The sequence below is a fragment of the Ptychodera flava genome, chromosome 8 (genome assembly GCF_041260155.1).
Source record: "Ptychodera flava strain L36383 chromosome 8, AS_Pfla_20210202, whole genome shotgun sequence".
NCBI lineage: Eukaryota > Metazoa > Hemichordata > Enteropneusta > Ptychoderidae > Ptychodera > Ptychodera flava.
In genome coordinates this window covers 30,354,827-30,380,038 of record NC_091935.1, presented here as the reverse complement: position 1 = coordinate 30,380,038, position 25,212 = coordinate 30,354,827, and the positions used below count along the sequence as shown (strand labels likewise).

Here is a 25,212-nt window from a genome sequence, read left to right as displayed (position 1 = left end):
AAGAGTGTTGTCGAAATAGCGCCATCTTGTGATCGGAAAACTATGAAGTGATTACTTTAAAGTCAACTAATGAAGAAAATCGGGTCCATTCGGGTTTCTATACTTCCAGACTGTACAAACGATCCGACAAACGAAATCTGGCTTCATGCATAGGGCAGAAAGTGCTCCTGTGGGGAAAAGCAAGGAAAAGCTTCACCCACAGCATTTCCCCGAAAGTCTCCGAAGATTTCCGAATGTTGACCTGCAGGAACAGTCCACGATAGAAAACTATCAGTTCCCCAGTAAAATGGCGAATACCGAGAACGTAGCAAGGGTGAAGATAGGGCATTATCTGCTCGGCGAGACTCTTGGGGTCGGTACATTTGGAAAAGTGAAAAGTAAGTCAATCCGTACATATATACGCACCACTTTTAATTGTTCTGAAAGCAAGATGTGCTCATTTTAATGTCGTAAATAGTTGCGAAATAAAAAGGCTGCGCATGAATTCATCATGATCATGCCTAGGGCCATGCATATGATGAAACTGAAGTCGGGTCAAATAGTGGCCTCAACCGAGGTTACTGATTGATTATTGCTGGTGTTAGAGCCATTACAGGGCTAGGATTTACAAACATGCTTGTGATAACGATAACCAATTTGTATACGACGGACAGCAATAATATTCTGTCGTGAGGCGCCAATCAAAACACAACTCTCAAGATAGCCATCGCATGACAACTATATGAACTATGCTGGAAATTGCTACATACGAAGAGCGATGTTTTATACAGAAGGAAAACGATCGCACGCACACACACAAAGCCACAAGTCTGTTCAGGAATCGCGAATGAGCCTGAGATGTAGCTGCACAATCGAATGGGTTCAGTGTCGTCTGATGTAAAGCTGCAGTATGGTACCTCTTATCTTGTTCTCCTGACCTGGAGATACATATCTCATATAAATTGATAATGATATTGGATCACTGTCTCCTGGGAACCGTGAGGAGCCGTTCTGTTGCCTTTCAAGTTTTCGTCCAATGAATGCAAGCGTTGTCTCATTTATACTTCTCTAAGCTCAGTGCTCTGGTTGTGAGTGATTAACACATTTGTATAATTTATTCACAGTCACATGTCTTGCAAAAGTTTCTCAAGACAGTAGCCCACCCCCCGTTCACGATGCAACATAACCCTGTAGCATTAGTGCCACATACATACATATTAATTCTCGACCGTGGGCCATCCGGGTACTTGCAGGTTCTTACGTCATTTTTGCGTCATCACCAAAGCAATATTCAAAGTTTCAATATACATAAATGACATAACTTTTAGTTCTAATTTTTTCCTCACAATTTCTGTATCATTCTCTCTTCTGTATCGTCTGATCTCTCATTCACCTCGCTCGTATGCGTTTCACCTACTGACGTCACTCCGCGGTCGAGAATAAAACATGATAACAAGTGTGTTTTGAAGCAATAATAGTAGTATGGTAGGTTTTGCCAACAAAAAGATATCTGGCTATAAATATTAATTATCACCGTTCAGGTTGAAACATTTATTAATTTTACATCATAAACTGCTATGCTATGAACTGAGCCAGCAAAGCTTTCTGAACACTACGCACCATTCAATAGCTTCTCCTGACCTACCTTTTCCTAGAAAATCCACAAATAATTTTTTTATTGGAAAGAAGTAACATAAAAAGTTGTCTTACCTCCTATAAAATTTATCTATTTGTGATATAGGAATAATCATACTTGTTAAGATGCAGTTCCATGTAAGAGTTTGAACAGAATATTACTATTAATATAAATTTGTGCAATTTCCCGAGATTTGAAATGTAGTAAGACTTCAACCCTCACTCTGTATTTCCTGGCTCATTGTTTATACAAGCTGATGATAGTGACCATTTGAACCTTCTAACTCATTTTTTCCACACCCAACAGGAAATGGACAAAAGAAGTCGTGGCCAAAGTTGTTCTTTATTTATATTTAGTTGATGAGTTGTTCACAATGTCATTACAGAAAAAATGGATTGTAACAAAAAAAACATGATTTCAAAAGTTATGTACAGGCTTTTCAGTTTTCCTGCAGGATGTGTGATGGTTAAATGTATGATGATTCACATAAGTATTGTACTCAGTCTCAGGAAGTGTGAATAGCTTTGTTGACATTGTATGCATATCATTTTTACAAAAAAATCCCAAGTTTAGCACTATCAAATTAAAAACGATGTAGAATTCTTTGTGTTAATTTTCAACCCATTTCCTGCCAGGCCTATCACTTCCCACATCTCCCGAGTCAGTTAAACCAGACTGAGCCAAAACCTATATGTATTTCATGTATTTTCACCCTGTTGGCATGGTATGTTATAGAAGGATTAGTCTGTAAAAAGCATGTTTACAGTATCCATGCTTTTAGGGGCCTGCAAATGTTTTAAGTCTAAATGTCAAAATGCAACATATGGGAAGGGACATGCTGGTTTGGGACCGTGTTATAACCAACATGACCAGATGATGACATGTGAACTTAGCAGGATAAGGGTCAAAGAAATGGAGCAAACAATGTGCTACAGCTCTGATAATAGTTTACTAATGATATGCATAAAGCCTGATACATGTATGTAATTTTTTTCATAATGGTCAATGGACACAAATATTTTGAAAATAATTTAAAATTGCTTTTCTAGGGGCTTCCAGCAAGTACTCTATCCCAAACTTGAACCTCAGTGACTCCCTAGGTCAGAAGTGATTATTGCAAAATCTATTCCGTGACCACTTATCTTTACACTTGTATATTATCTGTGCAGACCCCATATATGATTGTGTGAATTAATCACAAGAGTAGAATTTAAACCATCAGGACCAGTTTCATTATATAGAAATATTATGGTAACTATGAAATACAGTTATGTTAATTGTTGCAGCATAATAAACCTCATAAACATATTAGTGAAATCATTTTTTACATTTGAATTTTTTTCCTAGTTGGAGAACACCAAATCACTGGCCATAAAGTTGCTGTCAAGATACTCAACCGGCAGAAGATCAAAAGTCTAGATGTTGTCGGCAAAATAAGAAGAGAAATACAGAATTTGAAACTGTTCAGGCATCCTCATATAATAAAATTGTAAGAATCCCAATTCAAATTTTACAGTGAAACCTTTCTAAACTGAACCCTGTCTTAACTGGAAACCTGTCTAAACTGAACCCTTTTCCAAGTCCCATTCCAATAGTACTCTGTGTTAAAAGGACCTCTATAAACCGAACACCTCTCCAAAGTGAACAATTTTCTCAGTCCCTGAATGGTTCAGTTTAGACAGGTTTTATTTGTATAATGACGTAGTTATAACATATGTTGTCTCTGCACCTATAATTTAATCATAAATGTAAATATTTTTGCAAGTTTTGCAGCAACCAAAGATAATGCTCACATTGTATTGAATCTAGGCCATCTCCATTTTCTCAAAGTACACTTTGCCTAGATCAGCTTTATCATTCCAGAAAAATTGTAATACCATACAGCAAATGCATGATTGATTTGGAAAAGAAGGGACAGATAGCTGTAAAATGTTTTTAGGACATCATTACTGATCTCAGTGTCATGTCAGTGTCATGCCATGACATTTTTAAAGGGTATTAAATTGCATATCTAATGAACCAAAGATGTATCAGTATAGCATTTTACTGGAGATCTGTTGATTCAGTTTTGCACTTTTCTGTCAAGTCTCATGCTATTCCATAACAATGGGAGATTTTTCCCCATCTCCTGTGATGAAAATGTCAGGCATTGTAGATCTCATCTTTTCAATTTGCAGATACCAGGTGATCAGCACTCCTACTGATATATTTATGGTAATGGAATATGTATCTGGAGGGGAGCTTTTTGATTATATTGTGAAGCACGGCAAGGTAGGAATGCATCTGCAAGAATTATCTCCACTTTGTCGATTTTGTGAAAGTAATAAAATACAACAGCAGGTTATGCAGTTGGTGAAATCTGTCTGCTATTGTTTATTCATTGACATAAAAAATACAATGATAGGAATCAGATTGCCTTTAGATATTTTGTTCATAAGATGCATGTTAATTATGTATATTATTATGCATTATGTATATCCCATCATACCTCTTATAGGTTACATATATTTTATTTATGTCATCAGCTTACTGTAAAACGTACCCTGATTTTTTGCAGATGTTTTTTCAATGTTTACTGGCTTGACCTTCTCTGAGTGAAATGTTGCAGAAAAATATCTGATTTTTCACAAATTTATTAAAGAAATAATTGAAACGTTTGTGACGCACAAGTTCACAATGTTCTTGGTAAATTAAAGCAAGACAGATAATGTATCAATTATTTTGCAACCCAAGTGTTTGATATACCTTGTTGTTAAATATCAATGCACTCAATAGATAACCTTTCACTGACAACATGTAGATAGATCAGGACACCTGGAAATTTGCAAAACGGGTAATGTACATTTGTATCATGTGCCAGGCACAACACATACACAGAAATAACTTAATCTGTGCATTAGAGTCTCATTCTTTGTATCGGGGAATTGAAACACTGAAGTTTATGAAAGTGCAAAAGTGATTTCAATGTGAAACTGGTTATATCTATAATTGATTACGGTCAGTAACTGTGTACCATTGAAGTGATAATTGCTGTATATCAAAAGATGTGAATCACATCAGTCTTTCTGAATATTCTGTCCATTAAAAGATGCCCCAATACCAACATGTTACTCTCCTGCAGCAGATCAGTTTTCTATAAAAAAAAATCAAGTAGTTAACTTTTAGACAAAATATGGGCTGATATGTTGATAAAGAAATTCATGCTGATTCAGCTACATTGCTGCTAAAGAAAATACTGCTACTATGAGTCTAAAATGCTGATGATACTCACTGAAGATGGCTTTCCAATCCGTCACAAGATTAATGGCCTAATAAGAGGGTTAATGGTTGTTCATTGTGTAGCCTCTAGCAGGTATCACTCGCTGATGTCTACTCTACCTTTCAAATCATACACTATATGAAGATATAGTGCAAGGGAAAATGATGATATTAGTTTGTATCAAATATGACTTGTAATCTTCCATATTTCTGGTTATTTTACAGCTGAAGGAGCATGAAGCCAGGAGGTTTTTCCAGCAAATAATATCCGGTGTCGACTATTGTCACCGGCATATGATTGTGCACAGGGATTTAAAACCGGAAAATCTGCTGCTTGACATGAATATGCATGTGAAAATTGCCGACTTTGGTAAGTTAACGTCAGATCAACACTCAGAATTTATCCAACGTTTTTACCCAGTGGAATAAGATTGGCAAAGCAATTGAGTTCTTTGAAAAGAGTTTAACCTTTGAAATGTTGTAGAGGAAATATTGATTATCATAGCAAAGCAATGAGCATAGTGACCTGTGGATGAACTCTGAGATAAAGCAGCCACATAAAGGTATGGATTGTTTTTGTAAAGGAAGTATGACTAGTATATTCAATCTGATGATGGGCTGTGTAGATATCCCTAGTGAAATTTTCTAGCAATAATCATTTCTCAGAAATACTTCTGTAGTTCAAATAAAAGTGTGTTGAAATAATGAGTTTCAAGTCAATAGGGGTTTTCTTCAACAGAACTGTAGCAAATTAAATGTAAATTTCAGTTTGTTTATTAAACAAATGCATGTGTTCCGCATTTATTCAAACCACATTATTCATGGTTATGAGTGCTGCAACAGGTTTTATTGACTTTCAGTACCTTTCATCAATAAAGGTCAGGGACCATGGATATTTACATGTGCATGGCAAATAATACTCTTTGCATTGCACCTCAAACTGTAAACCCCTCTCCCCTCCCCTAAACAAAACATTGGAAGTGCAAAAATGTAAAGTAAGCGATTTTAACTCCCCCCCCCCTCCCAACATGATAAATTGTTGAAAATAGCTTGTTAGAAATTTAAACTAGGAACAGATTATTTATCAACAGACTTTTCAAAACAAAATCTGCAGTGATCACACAGTATCATGCATAGAGACAGTTACCACAGCATAGCGATGGCATGTAGTTAGTGTGTTTTTGCACACATTACCAAATTATACTATAGCCCAACCCTACAGTTTTACATTAGTGAGATATGTGTGTGTTTCAATGAAAAATGGCTCCTTAGCATGTACGCCATAAATTTCCTAATGAAAGTTATGCTAATGATGACAAGTCACAATATAATTATATTCCAATAATAATAATATGATTTAAGTAATACTTGTAATTTTTTACAAGCTTTAGAAGTTATTTTCACAGCTAAATCACTTGTTTTTACCTACAAAAATTATGGCAAAATTTTCACCAAGAGCAGGGTTTTTGTCAAACAATATACTTAATTAGGTAAATGATTTCTTCACGTACAAGTTAATAAAAATTACATCATATTTATCGTCCAGCGATTTTTCTTCAAATATTAATTTGCCTCATTCAAACATTTCATTCAACAATGCCAGAAGAATATTCTGATTTTTATATATTCCTTCAGAAAGTGTCTATTATAAAAAAAAATTCAATGAGGGACCAACTGTGTATACAGCCCACAATGTGTGCCAGGTGAAATTAATTTGTTGATGAGATTGTACATGTTAAATATAGAAATATTATAAGCAGCATTTACTCTAACAGCAATTTCTGCATGTAACACCTAAATGCCCATTTACAACAAGCAAACATATAATAATGTGCCATGTATTGTTGATGGAGTTAACCATCTTATTAATAATTCTTTGAGCTCAGAAGTAATCTGTCTTCTGAAGGCACAAAAGCTTAATTCCATCAACGTACAATAATTCATATCTTGTGTGTATATCCCATGATGCCTTGGTACTGACTGCTTTGAGCACCGTCTTTGAAAGGAAATGCCATTAGCAAGATGCTAATTGCAGGAAATGAGTTTCAAGCTTTCAAGTCATAAACAGGCTTTTCAGTTTTGCACGATTTTATCTGAGACGAAAAAAAAAATATTTCGGGTCATGATTTCTAAGTCCAGTTTAGACATGGCAATAATCATGTGATTTTATGTTGTTTCATCTGAAATAATTGTTATCTTTTCATGATTTTTTTCTATATCTTATTTAATACAAACCTAATCCCTAAATTATAAGTTGATCACAGAACATTTAGGAAAAAATTATTGTAGTTTCAGAGTACAACTCCCAGAATCTGATTTTTCGAGACCCTATAAAATTTAGAGCAGACACCGTTTAAATCTTAGCAATACTATTCTGGGCAAGTCATATACTACTACACTGGCATGCAGTAGTTTCAGAATACATCTGTACTTTGCCTCATATTATAAGAGTGCCAACGATGAACATTAATTTTCAGAACTTAAAAATTAACCAGATAATTACCCCAATTCAAATATCTATGAAAAAGCCGTTAGTTTTTCATCGACATCACAAGATTCATACCTAATTAATTGCCAGATCAAGTAGTTACTTTTGTATTGAAAATAACATTATTAAAAGCTGTATCAAAATATACAGCGTCACTTATAAAATGTAACACGGATATTGAATATTTTAATCAAACTCAACTTTTTGCTTCCTTTCAGCGAAAATATTTATCCAAATGTTAGTTGGATAATAATAATTGTAATAATTCCTCTTCACGATTTTTTTGTCTTGGCTTGCAGGTTTGTCAAATATGATGACAGACGGTGAATTTTTAAGAACTAGCTGTGGATCTCCAAATTATGCTGCACCTGAAGTTATTTCAGGAAAGTAAGTCATACAGCACAGTTAACAAATTTCAATAGTGATGGGAGTTGTAGTGGTTTTGTAAAACATAATATGTATACATACATGTCATAAATTTGTGTGTGTAAGTATGCCTGTATGTATATATGGGTGGGGGAGGGGGGGGGGATACATGAACCGGTGTATTTGAATTTACCAGTATGCATAAATGTACAAATGTATGTTTTCAGGTATGCATGCATGTATGTGTTTATTTATGTACTGTATGTGTATGTATGAAAAGATAATGAAGATGAATAAATAAAAATAAAATTATTCATAACTGATATCTTTCTTTAGATATATTAGAAAGTTACAAAGTCCTCTTTCGGTGTTTGGAAAGAATGAAGTGAGAGTGTTTGTTTCAGTTCTATACCAAGGCACTGTGATCCTTGCCATGTTTAGGTAGCCACTCTGTAGCATTCAAACAGCCATGGTTTTCACAAACCACACTTGTAGGGATTCATCCATCCATATTACCATGGCAACTATCCAGGGTATTGCAAATAGACCAGACAACCCAGTGTGTTGCATTATTTTTTTCATTAGAAGATGGCTGTAATCTGTACATGGTTGTGAATTTGCAATATGATCAATCTGTGCACAGACCGCTGATTCTGTGGTCTCAGTTGGTTATCTCATAGATACTAGAGTTTTTTCTTTAGGGTCTATGGTTATCTGAGTACTTAAATGCATTGACCTATGACCTTTCACACACCCATACTTTCCATTTCACCCAAGTAGCTCTTTATCCTCTTCGATGAACTCATTAAAAGGCGAAAAGGGTCGAAGTATGAAATTCTCCTGTATCTGAGGACTTCACATTTGCAAGAAGAATTTATGAGAAATTACCGTTGTGTGTGTTAATTCCTTTAATGCTTCGTTAAATCACAGATTATATGCTGGCCCAGAGGTTGATGTGTGGAGTTGTGGTGTCATCTTGTATGCACTTCTGTGTGGCACGGTAAGTAGCCGTGTTCGGTAGTGTAAATTATGATGACATATAGATTAAGATTGAATCACATGATAATCTATGACACATATATATGTACTATTGTTTAACGTTGAATGTATACCACAAATTTTCCTTGTTTCAAGAAGTCTGTTGCTATGATTGCACCGATTTTTTTGCCTGGCCTTACTTTTAGAATTTCTACCAGTCTCATTGGTCATAGATATATTCACTGTTTACAAAAGATTGTACATTATAAGACAGAAATGTGATCTCTATGTGATAGCTGTGCTTTTGGCTTTGTGCCAGTGTTTGACAAGTGTTGTGGAATTTGTCATTAGGATAGGACACTATATTGATTATGCCATAAGGTGCACTTTGAGCCACATTGCAACCCTTTCATACCTTCGAATAGTACATAGCTTGAACCATACGGTTGGATTTTAGTCTTTAGTAAAAAGGATTGTATAATAAGTGGAGTCACATGACATTTTTAGATTTTCAATGCGAATCAAAAGTCACAATATTACTCAAAACTTATTGCATAGACGTATCGTAAGTCTCAAACATATGTAGGAATTTCTTAGCCGTTTATCAGAAACATTGGCCAAAATAAATTTGGGCAGATGTTTACCTTTACACCTGTTTGAACGAGTCTCAATGACTGACATATATGAAAAGGACATGGATGACTTCTCTCAAATTACAATAAGTGGAGACATACCAGAAAACAGAATGGGACCACGAGCACTATCCATTAATGACAGAACTTGATATTATTTCTGAATATTGATATTAATATTACAGTTTTCTTTGCCTGACATTTCTGTAATGTGGTAGTTTTTACCTGTAGTAATTTTCTCTCAAGCATTAAGAATTAATATCTGCTCTTTGATATTTGCATTTTATTCTGTGCTTCTACCTATTGTCATGCACTGATCAAGTTATTGTCAGTCTTCCAAATTTGGAAGACATCCAGACAATATCCCTTTTACAGGTGTGATTTGACCAAACCCTATTGTTTTCTATGGCAAAATTGGGCCCACACACAGTTAAATGGGGTGAAAAGGTGAACCCTTTCACCACCAGACTGTAGTACAATCCTATTGTTGTCAATAGGGTGGGTGGACTCATACAGGGAATTGGGTTGAAGGGGTGAAAGCAGTCAGTGTGTAATCATGTATGACTAGCAATTTTGCAAGCTTCATATTGGACAAGTTGGATCAGTCAGTACGATTTTGTGTGTTTTTGTATGATGTATGACTAGCAATTTTGCAAGTTTCATGTGTGATAATTTTGATCAATCAGTACGATTTTGTGTGTTTGTATGATCACAGAATAAAAAGTAGTTCAATCTATATTTCTCTACCTGTCTATTTCAGTTGCCCTTTGACGATGAACATGTGCCAACACTGTTCAGGAAAATCAAAGGTGAGGGGAAAACTTCAATTCATTCAATGAAAGAGTGCCATCTTCCTCCCCACTGTGTTGATTAACCCCATTGTTATTTTCTACTATTGGGGAAGAGGGGAAGGTTAGGTTGGCTGTGGATTTAAAGACATGTTCTGTGTACTTGAACAAGTCCATGATTAGCATGCAGTGCTTAATGCAAATAGCCCCTTTATATCCGTCAGTCGTCAGCATCAGTGTACGGCTTTCCAAATATGTTACCAATTGGAATACAATAACAGGCTTATAATTGTCCTGTGTCCAGCTCTGTGCTTTTTGATAATCTTGTCTTCCATGTTAAGGACAAGGCATTTACCAGTCCAAGAAAAAGATCGGATATGCAAAATTTTCTGTGAAAACAAGATCAGAAGTTAAGGCATTTCTGTACAGAAAATTGTTAGCCTAGTTAAGCTAGTGCTTACGTTAATGACTTGACGTACGTAACAGCAATGGAGCCAGCGTTATCTGTCATCTGGCTTTCTATACAGTAGAGTGGGTTTCCCTGCTGCATACAAATGAAATACAATTTATGCTACACTGCTGCTTTCATTAGAAGCATCAATTCTGGAAATGATCGTGAATTTTCTGGGGAAAACAAAAATAAGTATGTCAGTACATTGACAGGTAAAGCGTATACGTATGACCCAAAGCCTACTTAAGTTGTTTTGCTCTAATGGAACACTGTAAATCTCAGCTGCTCACAAGTGTCTCCTCTCCTATAATATACTGATATAGTGAAAGGTACATTTTGTCCTTTTCTGTATCACTGCACAGAGAACTACCTTTTGTATATGTCTTCAAAGGTTGCATTTAAACAACTCCCTTTTAGTACTTTTGCCTTTCTTTAGTGTTACCAGAGGGATAGGGTTTCAGGAGTGGTTACAAGAGTGGTATTGACATTTGATACAGCACTGTCTGTTTCATCGAAGTTTACCGTGATTAATTTCGTCAAAATTGTATCAAAAATAAATAATGGTCAAACTTTATCAAAATAAATGAACATTTTAGTTTGAATGATGATTTAGAATGCAACTGATGCAGTTAAGCTGTAACTTCACAAATAATACAAACTGAAAAAATCATGGGTACAGATAAGATAAATACAGGGTATTGTTTCAGTATACATTTAACTTTAGACCCCAGAAGCCACTTCCTAAGGCACTTTTGCAATAACACCAAAGGAAACTTAGTTGTATCATGATAGCAGAAATATTTCTGTCATAAATCACCTTATAAGAACAGAAAATGATTATAGGGAATTCTGAGTAGAGAATATGTGTAAAACCACTATTAGTTCCACACAAGAAATTTTAGGCCAAATTTAGTAAATTCTTTGTTTTGCACCCACTCATAATTCTGAAAGGTCAGCAGGTAAGCGGTTAAAATACACACCAATTTGCTTTTATTTGACAATTTTCTCACAAAACATGCACATTTCTGTAACTATATGCTTCTAGAGGCTACCGTTTTATGTGACCCTATGATTTAATGGTTGTAATATAACTGTGGTAAAATAAGTGTTTTATCATGATGTAAAAAGTCATGAGCTCAGTTTTGTGAAAGATGTCTACAATGAGGGAAAGTTTGTGTTTTTTCCCCCCACAACTGCACAAATCTATGGATATGCAGATGCTAAGCGAAGAATTAACTAACTTTGGAAAATAGCAAAAAAGTGGTCACATGACTTGTAGTTCTGTGATTATTCTTCATCTAATCGGCAATGCATGTATCAAACAATTAACACTGAAAGGGAGTATGGAAAAATTCTCCTTCTTGATGAATTGTGTGTTTTTATTTTTCAGCGGGAGTATTTACCATCCCAGACCACATTGCCAAGTCATCAGTTGTTTCCTTGCTAACTCATATGCTTCAAGTTGATCCTCTGAAAAGAGCCACAGTCAAGGAAATTAGGTGAGGTATCCATGCTGTAACCATGCACTGGTATTTCAATACAATGGTGTTCTCCAGAGCTTTGAAAAACAAGGGGGTGGGCAATTTATGTCACAATGCATAATTTGCATATTCTTTTGTTATGAAAATGTATGCATGAATATAAACATATGAATAGGTTGCATAAAAACCTACGGGTGGCCCACTCATAAAAATCCCCAGTGTAGTTAACCCTGTACAACAGTTTTCCAGATATGAAAATGGAACGTTTCTCTTGAAGAGAGCTACTGTCTTCAGAGACTGGTTGATTTCTCTTTATTTCCTTATTGGAATATACTGTAAACGCATTAAATATTAGCGGGGATTAAATTACGCGTTTTTAGCGAACAACTTTCATTCGCGTAATTAAATCCACGCGAACAATAAGGCCTGTGAAACCGGCAATGCTAAACTACGTTGACGGCCATTGTGACATATATAAAGACAATGATACGGGTACTAACATGCTCATACTCGTACTCACACCCACATAAGTACAGAAATGAAGGACAAGACAGTGTACGATACAAAAATAAAAGATCTTTAGTTTAAAAATCCCGACTGTATTCATGTGTTCATTTAAACTTACAAAACTTGAGGAAAAAATGTCAGCGTTGTAACAAAATGGCGGCCGTTATCGAGTGAATTGTACTCCTTTAGGATGATGTACTGTAAATACGGTACTAGTAATGTCTCGTTTGAATCATATCGAATATTAAATAAAAAAATACAAATTAGTGCATATTATAGAAAAAATAAGGACGAAATACATTTAAAGTTGAATACTTGTACACTGTAAATAACGCAAACGGATCACAGTTCATAATGAGTACGGAAAGTCAGAGTTCTACGGGAAACACGACAAGATGCCGGCCTCTCTAAATCCCTCGCAAAGCTGATCTCGGCGACGTGACAACCCCTGAACAGCAGAGACGACCCACTTGGCATGGACTGGCTTCAAGTTGGTGAGCTTCATGTCGAAGGTCGGGTCTTCATTGCCATCGGTGATCGCATCACAAACTTTATCCGCGTACCACTGTTGAAACTCTTTCTTCAGCAGATCTTTGAACACCTTGTTAACAGACAAATCGAGGGCTGAAGTCGATCGGTGCACGATGCTGGAACAAACACTGCACTAATGTTGAGGTCGCGAAGTTCTGGAGTAATGGTTCGGTGCGATTAGCTTTGTAGACATCGAAGATGGCTATGGCTTGTTGATCAGTCGGAAGTTGAAGCGCGGAGCGAGTTTCTTCGATGTAGGGGGCGATTACTTTGTCAACGTAGCGGAGCATCGACTCTTGCGTAGACCAGTGGCTTTCGGTGTGATAGATATCCCATCCTTCGGGGAAACTGTAAGACGGGTGACATCGCTCTGTCTTGCCTTGGTATAACAACTGCGGCGGTAGGAAGTGACCATCTGCAGAACTCGCGAACACGGCTGTGATCTGACGCTTGTCATCAAGACGGAAATCGTAACCTGGCTTGACCCCTGCTTCTCCATAGTCCATTCTCCGGCTGGAATGATGGAAATGCCAGTCTGGTCCCAGTTCAGAACTAGTTTTGGTGGAATACGGTGGTCGTGATGATGGTCTTGATTCTGGTCAGAAAATTCTCTTTTATTGCTTCGAAGTCGTCGCCGATGATTTTTTTCGCTGCCTTGGTGCCTTTGCGCTTCACGTAGCCCATGCGCCGAAGTAACGACGGGGACCATTCACTGTTCAGTGAAATGTGTCCACCAAACTCTGACAGGAGGCTACGGTTGTTGCTTTGAATTACACCCCGAGCGATACCAATGATGACGGATGTGTTGACGACTCCTCCCTTGATTCGTAGGTGCTTGATGTACGACTGAACTTGTGTGTCGAGGTCCTTCCCAAGTAGCAACGGCCGGCCACGCTGGGTAGGTGTGCGATTTTCACGGTTGATAACATTCGCCGTGTACCACTTTTTCATACCACGGATCGTGCTCTCATTGATGGGCTTGTCTAGACGTTTCTGGAAATGTCGAACAGCATTAGCGTTGCCGTTTTCGACTGCATACTTGGCGATTTTTGTTTTGAGTTCATCGTCATAATGCTGGTACGTGCCACGTTTTCGTTTCTTGGATGCGTGAGTAACCGCATCATTGACGACAACCATGGCATCAGGAGACATGCCGCACTTCACAAGATCTTCTTGGTTGTTCGGATCGGGTTGACACGGATCTGCTGGTGGCTGATAAGGCTTCTGGGCGAAAAAACGTCGGATATCGAGAGAGGACATGCTTGCTGTTCACTTGTAATAGTGATAGAAACGTCAGGAAACTAGCTGTATTTATATGACTTAGTCCTTTCATGTTGCGGCTGTGAAATGTCTAGTCCTTTTCGGCAACATGTCGGTGTTGAATGTTTACAGAGATAAACCTTTCATCTTGCGGCTGTAAAAACAGCTTTTGTTTTAAAAGTAACACCTCCTTTTGAGGTTGGGCACTCGTTATACCCGGTAAAGAAAGGTGTGAATTTGTACCGTTCTCGTATCAAACAGAGTGGTACGGTGCGGCAGGCTGTTGATCAAAAGCCTAGCCATAACAATGGATGCAACAATAGGTCATTTGATTTTGCGTTCGTGTATCCGCGTAATTAAAAACCCGCTAATTGGTCTTGAAGATTGAAACCGCGAAATTAAATACGCGCGAAATTAAATGCGTTTACAGTAGTTTTACCCCCTGATGGTTTGAATGATTTGTTATTGATTGCACCTCTGTTTGTATTCAGCTTCCCTGTAGATAAGACAATGTTTAGTGAATTTCTCTCCTCAGGGTCATAATGTGTCATGTTGATAGAAAATTTTAAAAGCAAAATGACTAATGAGATGTTAAAATAATACTCTTTGTAATATGTTAATCTAATGAACAAGTTGAACAGGGGCTTTCCCTAAATTGTTACAAATACGGAACATTCCGGAATAGAAGGAAATGGGCGCTGACTTCATACAAAAGCATCAACTCACTTTCTACACCAATATCTGAAACTGATGTTTGCTTACTGTACCACAGCAGAGATTGGAAAGTTATGCATTGAAGAGAACTTGTATGTCTTTTGAAAACATTTTTGGTAAAATCCCTGACCATGCGAAGTTTTTTTCTCCCGTATTATCCTACAGGGAACATGAATGGTTTAGCAAAGAGTTACCAGTATATTTATTTCCACAAGATGATTACGACGACTCTTTTATTGATGGAGATGCTATCAAAGAAGTCTGTGAGGTAAAAATTGTCATTTGTGTGACTCAAATATCAATATGAGTGCAAAAATTAAGTTTATTAAGGTAGTATTTGATTCAAAAGTGAAGGACTTAAACATTCGTTCAAACCATTCAACCATTCTTTTACAAAATCAAGGATAAATATCAGCGGTAACCGTGCAATTTTTGATACTGGAGAAACTAATTACTCGATATTTACCGACATTTGAAATTCAAAATGGCCACCATCCCTGTTTTAACTCAGTGGGAAAAAATAAAATTTTCAATTTTCTAAAAACCAAGACAGAAACATTGTTTTTCACTCCAAGATCTTTAGAATGAGCCCTCACAAGTGGTAGATCAGAAAAGAATCGTAAAAATTTGAGTCCAAATATCTGTCAACGAGGCACATTCTACCGTAGACAGTAGAGAGTAGAGAAACAAGCATTTCTCTGCTGTCTATGATTTTACCTTTAAAAAGAAAACTCTTCTACTCTTGAAAGGTGACAAAGCATTCAGTTTAGTCAATTTATGTTTACTTACAGTTTGAATTAGAATTTATTGAAATTCAGGGCTGATTTGTCATCATATCAGAATTCTATGATGTGTTTGCAAAGATAAATGTTGTATGAAACAGAAAATAAATATTGTATGAAACATTAGGCAAGACTTTCGAAAATAACTCATACAAGAATGATGAAATGTATGCTTATTATCATCAATCAATATTACAATTGAAGCCATTGAAAACATGTCAAGGGATCTTTCAACAAACTGCATTAAAGACACATAAAGGTTTTTGAAAATTTCTCTTGACAGCAGCAACTGTTTGTTTGGTAGATCAGTCTTTTAGGTTGTTATTGACAGTCCAGGGTTTTGTATTCCCCTGAGCCAGCGGTTTATTTCTGCTCCACTGTGCTACTTGTTTGAATGCCTCCAGCATTGCCTTAGAGAGGCCAGCAGTTTACAAATGTGTAGTTTCAGAACATTTGTATTCAACAGTAGTGTCCATACCAGTATTAGAGAGTAACTTTTCATTTTGTGAAAATAATCAATATTTCCCCACAGCTAAAATGCAATGGTATTAGTAACTCATAAAGTAGAGCCAAATGCTAGGTGTTTTCAGTTGAAAGTCGTAGTGAAGATATAGACTCAGTGTTACATTGTTTTGGTTTGTACAGTCACATGTATTGACATCCTCATTTCTTTATTTCTGAAAGCCTTTGCTTTTCTCTGCTCAAACAGCATTCACTACTAGACTTGTCGTCAAACCATGTCGACTCATTGACAGAAATGCTTGCAAGGTTAAAAATTCCATGTAACTGTGAAACCATACAGGCAACCACATCTTGTAAAACATTCATTTCACACATGAATTAACAGAACTCTGTCGGTTTCATATCATTTATAGAAATTCAATACACGGGAAGCTGAAGTTCAGAGTGCAATACTGGCTGGTGATCCCCACGACCAACTGCGGATTGCGTACCACCTAATTATCGACAATAAGAGAATTATGGACGAAGGTATGGTAACTAGTCTGTGATGATCACAGATAACCATAAATGGAAAATAGGCTTGCAGTGAAAAAAATCATGTTAATACGCACCTCAAAATGTAAAGTTGTTCACTTCAACTTTCCTCAAGGAAACTAAAAACCATTTTCTTCAGTGATAAAAACAAAAATCAGGTCAGATTTGGATGAGAAGAATAAATCACTAAAACATACCGATATTTTAGATTCAAAATTGCAGCCATACCCCATGTTAACTCAACGGAAAACAATTGAATTTTCCATTTTCACAAACACAAGACTGAAAACATCATTTACTTCACCGGCTTCAAATGAGTCCACACAACCAGCAAAGTACTGCAAAAATTTGTTAGTCTCTATATCTATCCGTCAGGCACATTCTTCCTCAAGGCTGCCATACGATACACAGTTATATTACAATTGAATCACCAAAATTATAGAGACAATAGTTTTACAATAGTTCTAGTATAGTGTCGTCTATCCTTCTATCTGATCTTTGTGTGTCTGCATATGCTAGCACTGTTTGCAAAAAATGTCAGATGAGATTAGTTGTTGGTACATAGATGGAATAAGGTAATGCATCTGGAAATTAAGTTTTATAGAATCAGAATCTCTGAAAATCACTAATATTGTGCTATGATTTTTTTTTCAGCTGTGAAGAGTCAAATTAAAGATTTTTATCTGGCTTCCAGTCCACCCCATGAACAACCTGCATACTTCCCTGCAGATAAAGTAAGTCTGAATTTTTTCCCATGCAAGACAAAGCATTTGATCATGGAATTCCTAGGTTTTGTTGTGCCCCCTGCCCTGTATCCCTGATAGTTTCACATTCCTGTTTTCTAGATTCTCCGAGGTCATGTTTTGGTTGATTTTTCTCAAGTAGTCAAATTTCTACAAATGTATTTCTAGATAGTAAGTAACGCAGTTACCAACCCATGTTACACTGTGTTTTCAGCCAGAAGTCAAATTTCTACACATTTACCTGTATATTCCAGTGAATAATGCAGGTACCAACTTACATTGCACAAGATTTTTGTCTCAATCCTCCTCTTTGCCTAGCATATTTGAAGAATCTTGCTCTAATCTTGACAAAAGCCAGATCGCACTTCCAAAGTCATACACTCAGAGGGTGCGGTGAAAGAAAGTTGATATGGAATGGCAGCCTAAAAAGATCAGTGCAACATTTATATATTCAAAATTTTAATATTTTTCTTTTTTTTGCAGCCTACAATTCCTTCACCAGTAAAACCACATCCAGAAAGGATGGACCGAATGCAACAATGTAAGCAAATTGAATATTCAGTGTCATTTATGAACAGGTGTTGTCATCTTTTATGAATTTTTAATGAGAATACCTCCCAAGTGCTGTAGATGTAATATTTTTTTTACTTCATATGCATGTATGAGTGTTTATATTTGTACATGTATATGTGTACATGTCTGTGTCTGTATGTCTGTATCTATGTGTAACGTATTTATGCTTGAATGTATTTTTGTGTAAGTACCGGTAGTTTGTATATACATGTACATGTGAGAGCAAAGTGTAATTTGTCAGTTAATTGTGAATATGTTTTAATGAGTGAAATCGTTGCGCCTTGAGCAAAATGGTAAAACACATTTTCAAGGCAGTCCCTGTGATACCACATGGCTTTTAGATATTTAGAGTCGAACATTTACCCAACAACACAACCAGTCAATCTTAACATCATTGCAAAGTTGAATACAAGGTGTGATTTGAAATTTGACATTGAGTTGATGTCTTTACTGCATGTTTATATCTTATACAGCCAAAGGTTCGGCCAGTCCAAGAATCGACTCACGTCTTCAGAGATTTACAACCCCAGTCAAGAGATCCAAGTGGCACTTAGGAATTAGATCCCAAAGCAAACCCCATGACATCATGGGTGAAGTCTACAGAGCAATGAAGACACTGGGATATGTAAGATACTCCATTTAGTCACGTTGTAACTATTTTTTCATTTCAATACCCTGTCCCAACCCCCAAAGCAAATTTGATTGTTATAATATGCTAATGTAGTTGTTTTACAGGTAAATTAGAAAACTGTATTATTATAGTACAGTTTGTGTAAAAAGGGTATTGTTACAGCACGTTTTGGATGAAAAAGGGTGTTGTTATAGCACATTTTGGATTAAAAAGGTTATTGTTATAATACAATTTTGGTAAAAAAGGGTATTGTTATAACACAGTTAGGATGAAAAAGGGAATTGCAACAGTACAGTTTGGATAAAAAAAGGTATTGTTACAGCAGTCCGGATTAAAAAGGGTGTTGTTACAGCAAATTTTAGACCAAAGAAAAGGTATTATTACAGCACATTTTGGATAAAAAGGGTATTGTTACAGCACAGTCCGGATTAAAAAGGGTATTTTTGCAGCACATTTTGGAAAAAAAGGGGTATTGTTACAGCACAGTTTGGATAAATTAGGGTGTTGTTACAACATGGTCTGGATAAAAAAGGGTATTGTTACAGCACAGTCCGGATAAATAAGGGTATTGTTACAGCACAGTCAGGATAAAAAAGGGTATTGTTATAGTACAATTTCAATAAAAAAGGATATTGTTATAGCACATTTTGGATAGAAACTATATTGTTATAGTATAATTTCAATAAAAAAGGATATTGTTATAGTACATTTTGGATAGAAAATATACTGTTATAGTACAATTTCAATAAAAAAGGATATTGTTATAGCACATTTTGGATAGAAACTATATTGTAAAAAAGCAGACATAAACAGTCCATTCATTTGAGAAAAGAGTATTATCTTATACACTGTAAGATTGTAGAATATTTCTACACAAGGTATTGATACTTGTATTGTCAGTTGACACTGCTCATGTTGGAATCTGAACTCTGTGGCAGACTTTGACTGTCATAAAGAGGCCTGTGATAGCAATTGGGCTGTTGCTGAAGAGCTCAGCTCAACCACTTAGCATGTCAATTAGATGAAATAAATATATCCTTACACAATGGATTTGTGCCAATAAGGTGGCGGCTGATCTTCAGTCACATGAAGTACTTTAAACCATTACACTGTTACCTGGGTCAGCTAATTTAATGTGTCCATTAAAACTCTCCAGTCATTAAGATTTGAATTTGTCATATATTTCCTTTACAACTTTTCCGTAAACATAGTATTAGAAATCTTTGTTGGGTTTTTCAGTGACCTTGAAACACCCAGAGTGCCGTATTGACATCCATGTAATACTGTAATCACAAAAACCATGCATAGCATGTTCAGAATGTGACAACATGTAGTGCCTCCTTGATTTCAATACAATCTCAGCTATTTAAGTAGACATTCATAAAAACCCTTTGAGTCTTTGATTGAAACTGACCATCAGATTCAGATTCAGACAAAAAATGATAAATGTGAAAAAGTGAAATAAGACACAAGATAAAAGTTAGCAAGAAACCAACAAGTATCATTAATCAATTAATAAGTTGTTTGGTTTATTGAATAATTAATCAATTTATTAATTATCTATTTGTGTAAAAAGTTGCATTTAGAATCTGTTTAAGAATGAAAGCAGTATGTAGGTCAACAAGTATGGCTATATCATGGACAGTTAAACAATCACAAAAGTATAATTTCTATCCAAATTAATAGCCCAGTTCCTTCACTATTTTATTAAATATTTTTTGTTTATATTTGCTTTTTGAATTCAAGTTGTTAAAAGGTATGCTGTATATAACATACAGGTTTGGTTCATTGTTTACGTCACATACACTCACTAGATTGAACTGTATGTGGTAGCAGTATAGATTTTGCAATGGTTGGAGAATTTAAGACCATGATTTCTGAACCATGGCAACATCTCCACTGTACCCTGGTATTTTCATTGAATTGCATTCCAAAGTGAACCCATGCAAGCAATTGCGGAACCCCTATGACATACACCGTTTTCACCTCACTTAACCAAAACCTCCATACAAGTGTGCCTCCCCATTTTATTGCCCCACGCTAAACAACTCAGTGTAAGTAGGGCAGACAATGATACTGTGACATAAACACGCCGTGTGATCATGGACTCACATTTCATGCAAACCAACACCACTGTTACATGCAGTTTCTATTTCTGTCCACTCTCTGTCAGCAGTTGTGTGACCAGAATGCCTGGTATAGCAATGGTGAATGACACCTCTTTAAAGACGTTGGTTTGGCAGTGTGCCAAGATAAAAACCTGCAGAGCTGCGAAGCAATTGAACTGGAATTGATTTAGGACAGATCGTAACCTGTTTTTATCTCCTTATGACCTAGTTTCTGTTGTTTTTGTTATTGCTTACAGGAATGGAAAATAATAAATCCTTTTCATTTACGAGTAAGAAGACTGAATCCAGTCACTGGAAAGCAGGTAAGACCATAATACTTATTTTGAGGATCTAGGTCAAGTTTAGGTTCTGAAAATTGCACTTTATGAACATGAAGAAATGTTTATCTCATGTACTCAATTCTCTGTAGCTGTTAATTTTTATTTGTAACATGTGCTATTTGTCAGTCCTACCATTTACTGTGGTATGTCGATTGTCAGCGTGTAAACTGTATGATACTTGGTGTTCAGGGGAACGGTGCCTTACCAGTCTCACCACCAGAGGGCGTAATTTACCCTGCCTAAGGCAATGTGCTGTACTGTGCTTTGCATTGCAGTAGAAATGTCTCACCACTGAAAAGAAAGATATGACAGCAATATCAAAACATAATCTGAATTTTCAGACCAATTCACCAAATTTTTTTCTTCAATTATAGATGCTTCCAATGTTAAAATATTTTGATATGTAATATTTCACTGTAATATCCTTTCCTCTTTTCAATTATCTGTACTTTATTTCATGAACAAGTACTTCAAAATTTGTAGTGCTACCATTCAGAAAAAGTTACTGTTTCCAAGGAAAAGGTCAGATTTATATCAAGGAAATTGAATAAAGAGATTCTTAAAAAAGATGTGTTTCTCAGAAAAAATGATACGACACAACCCAGTGTCAAATAATTGTATTGCCTTTGACATTTTTGACACATGCTTCATTTCTGTATTTCTGTAGGTCAAGATGAGTCTACAGCTATACCAAGTTGATCACAAAAGTTATTTACTAGATTTTAAAAGTTTGAGCAATCCTCAAGACTCAGGATCCATGACGCCAACACATACATCGTCTTCAAGTTTAGGTAGGTATCTTGTGGTGAGCAGTTCTCAAGGTCAGTAATGCTGGGTTTCCTATCAGCTATGGGTAAATTCAGTAACCAAGGTTCAGAAATAGCAAAGTTCTCCCCTTGACCAGTGAATGTACTATACCACTGTTCTGTGGGAGTGGTAGAACAGCAAATTCATTCTCTGATGAAGAATGCAGAACTAGGAAACTAGAATGTAAGACCAGCAAACTAGACTGCAGGACTTTCAAGCTATCAGACTGGCAAACTAGACTACAGGATTAGCAAACTAGACTACAGGACTTTCAAACTAGACTACTGGACTAGCAATGAGGACTAGCAAACTAGACTACAGGATTAGCAAACTAGACCACAGGACTAGCAAACTAGACAACAGGACTAACAACTAGGACTAGCAAACTAGACTACAGGATTAGCAAACTAGACCACAGGACTAGCAAACTAGACAACAGGACTAACAACTAGGACTAGCAAACTAGACTACAGGGTTAGCAAACTAGACTGCAGAACTAGCAAACTAGACTTCAGCAGACTTGATTGTAGGACTAGCAAACTAAGACTACAGGACTAGAAAACTATAGGACTAGCAAACTGAACTAGATGACCAGCTACCTAGACTGCAGGACTAGCAAACTTACACCATGACTAGCGAAATAGACTACAGGGCTAGCAAACGCAGGACTAGCAACCAACTGCAGGACTAGCAAACCAGCTGCAGGACTAGCAAACTAGACTGCAGGACTTGCAAATGTAGTACTTGTAAATTAAACTACTGGACTGGAAAGTAGACTGCATGACCAGCAAACTAGAATGCAGGACTAGCAACCTAGACTGCAGACTAGCAAACTAGACTTCTGGACAAGCAATGCAACATGTACATTGATACTAGTATTAGGACCTCAACACATCAATTTGATTTACTCGCTTGCTTATGATCTGGTGATTAAATGCTGATGTCACAGGTATATAAACAAGAAATATATTCTTGTATCACAAAAAAATTAGAAGGGACTGGCATTCTTTTCTTAGCTTGACTAACTAGGTTGGTAATTTTATTACTAGAATAAAGCAGGTTTAACTAGTAATGATATTTTTGAGAGAGAAAGTGTTCCAGAAAAAATTTATTCTTACAAAACATTTCTTTGATTTTCATTTTATCAGAGGATTCGGGTATGGAAGTGGACCTGCCAGCAGGGACAAGCACATCAATATCCGGTGTCCATCATACGCTGGAATTCTTTGAAATGTGTGCCAGCCTTATAACAACTCTAGCAAGATAAACCACAGTTAGAAGCGTCAAACTCTTTCAGTTCACATAGCCAACCGTGTGTATGGTATGGGCTTTTGTCATCTTGGATAAACTTAATCTTAAAAAAACTCAAAAACTACTATGTTGTGTAGTTTTAGTCACTTTATTTGTACTTATTGTATTGTGTGAACTAAACTACCTTTTTTTACTTCATAGGGTTTTGTTTGTTTATCTGTCCTTTTTTTTTTGTTACTGAAGATAATTTACATTCTGCAAGACAATATATACAGACTATTTCTAATATAATGTATGTGCCATTGATTAAGATCAAAATCAGTAGAAATAGATTTGCGTAGGAGCAACGATCATTCGGTGAGAACTTTGAACCAATATTCAAGGAGCTGAAGAAATGAATTATGATAACTTTACGTGAAGAGCGTAGATTTTTCAGTCAAAGACATGATGCTGGTGTCAGTATGGCAGGTACGGTGTTGGTTTGATTAATTTGGGGATGACGAAATTGATTTAAGCCTCTGTTGAAGAGGTGGCAGTACTTGTTTAAATTTGCTGATATTGGTGAAAGTAGCGTGTCAGTTCGCATGTCCGGTTGGTAGCCTTCATTTTATTTTCGAACTGAAATTCTTATTTCTTTTTCCGTGTTTATTTTCAAAAAAGCTTTTTCATCTGCTTGTCATGACACCAATAGCTGGTTTTTCAGGCAAGCCACAAAGATTGTTCAGGTCATTTCTGTCTCACCGTGAAGTATTAACCAGCCTTGAGTAGAATGAAGCATTCTCATTCGTTGTCATGGCTCAGATGACCCTTGACCTTGAAGCACTTCCAATATGGCTTCCTAATTTGCCAGTTATTGTACACAGTAGTCATTTCTGTTGCTACTTCCACGTAGGAGTGCTTTTTAAAATTTTTGATTGAAAACCTTGCCATTTCACTGCCTAGAAAGGCTAACAAAAGTGTGCATCAAAAAAACCCAATCAAATTGGATTAAGCTTAATGCATTGTAATTATTGTAATATTTGTACAGGATGTTAATTTTTCTCATAGTGTGGTATCAAGTCCGTAAAGAAACATATTCCCAAACAGCTTAATGCTTTACCAGATTCCTTTTTTTTAACACACAAACTGAATGTGATATATTCACATTTTTGGCTGAAAAAATAAACGAACGGGGAAACCATGCAGATTTTCAACATGTACTGAAGCCAGCAAAAATTGTGGACTTTGAGCCGTGTATCTTATTGAGTTTTATTTTACAGTGTCTGGAGATTTGTAAACATTATGCATATTGAGCTGTAGGGCAACTTACAACTGCATGCGCCTTCTTGTAACTGTGTATATAGTTTTAGGGACTTAGAGAGTAACGCTGCTGGTACAGTACTGCTGAGCTATGCATGTAGAAATGTCAAATAGATAACGTTCATAGAGCACAGGTTTCTCTGTTGAAGTAGAGATACAATGTATACAGCGAACAGAGTCTAAAGTTTTTCTGATGGGTCAGCTTTTGAATCAGTCACCTGAACATGGCAAATCAATACATACTGGTATATTGCTGAGATACCACATTTGTGAATATGTCTCGTCAACAGCTAAGTATATCAGAGGTTTGATGACTGTACTTTGATGTTGCTGTATATAGAATTTTAAACAGGGTGATAAAATCATATTACAACACCGCCACTCCTTGTGTTCTGATTTTATTGAAGATATTTCATGATATAACAAGGATGATAGACAAAAGAATGCAGATTCTGCTACAAATATGTATATGAAAAAATACATGAAGATATTGCTACTCATCAAAAAAGACAACAAGAAAGAACGGAAGTGGGTTGACAATTCACTACTTCACTTCCACTGATTTAATATTTTGCAATTGGGAAGGCCAGTGAAAAATTGTTTATTGCATGT

General features: G+C 36.2%; 1 protein-coding gene across 1 annotated transcript; it reads left to right on the top strand.

Annotated features, from left to right (window-relative positions):
* The first annotated feature begins 1 nt into the window (after window position 1).
* LOC139139026 (5'-AMP-activated protein kinase catalytic subunit alpha-2-like) lies at window positions 2-24,981 on the top strand. The gene is made up of 16 exons (XM_070707724.1): window positions 2-377; window positions 2,963-3,104; window positions 3,793-3,886; window positions 5,099-5,243; window positions 7,661-7,748; window positions 8,658-8,727; window positions 10,098-10,146; window positions 11,967-12,075; window positions 15,235-15,337; window positions 16,727-16,841; window positions 17,502-17,581; window positions 18,074-18,131; window positions 18,637-18,788; window positions 21,160-21,225; window positions 21,911-22,034; window positions 23,199-24,981. The coding sequence occupies exons 1-16, from the start codon at window positions 146-148 to the stop codon at window positions 23,315-23,317; spliced, it is 1,746 nt and encodes a 581-aa protein (XP_070563825.1). The 5' UTR covers window positions 2-145; the 3' UTR covers window positions 23,318-24,981.
* The last annotated feature ends 231 nt before the right edge of the window (window positions 24,982-25,212 follow it).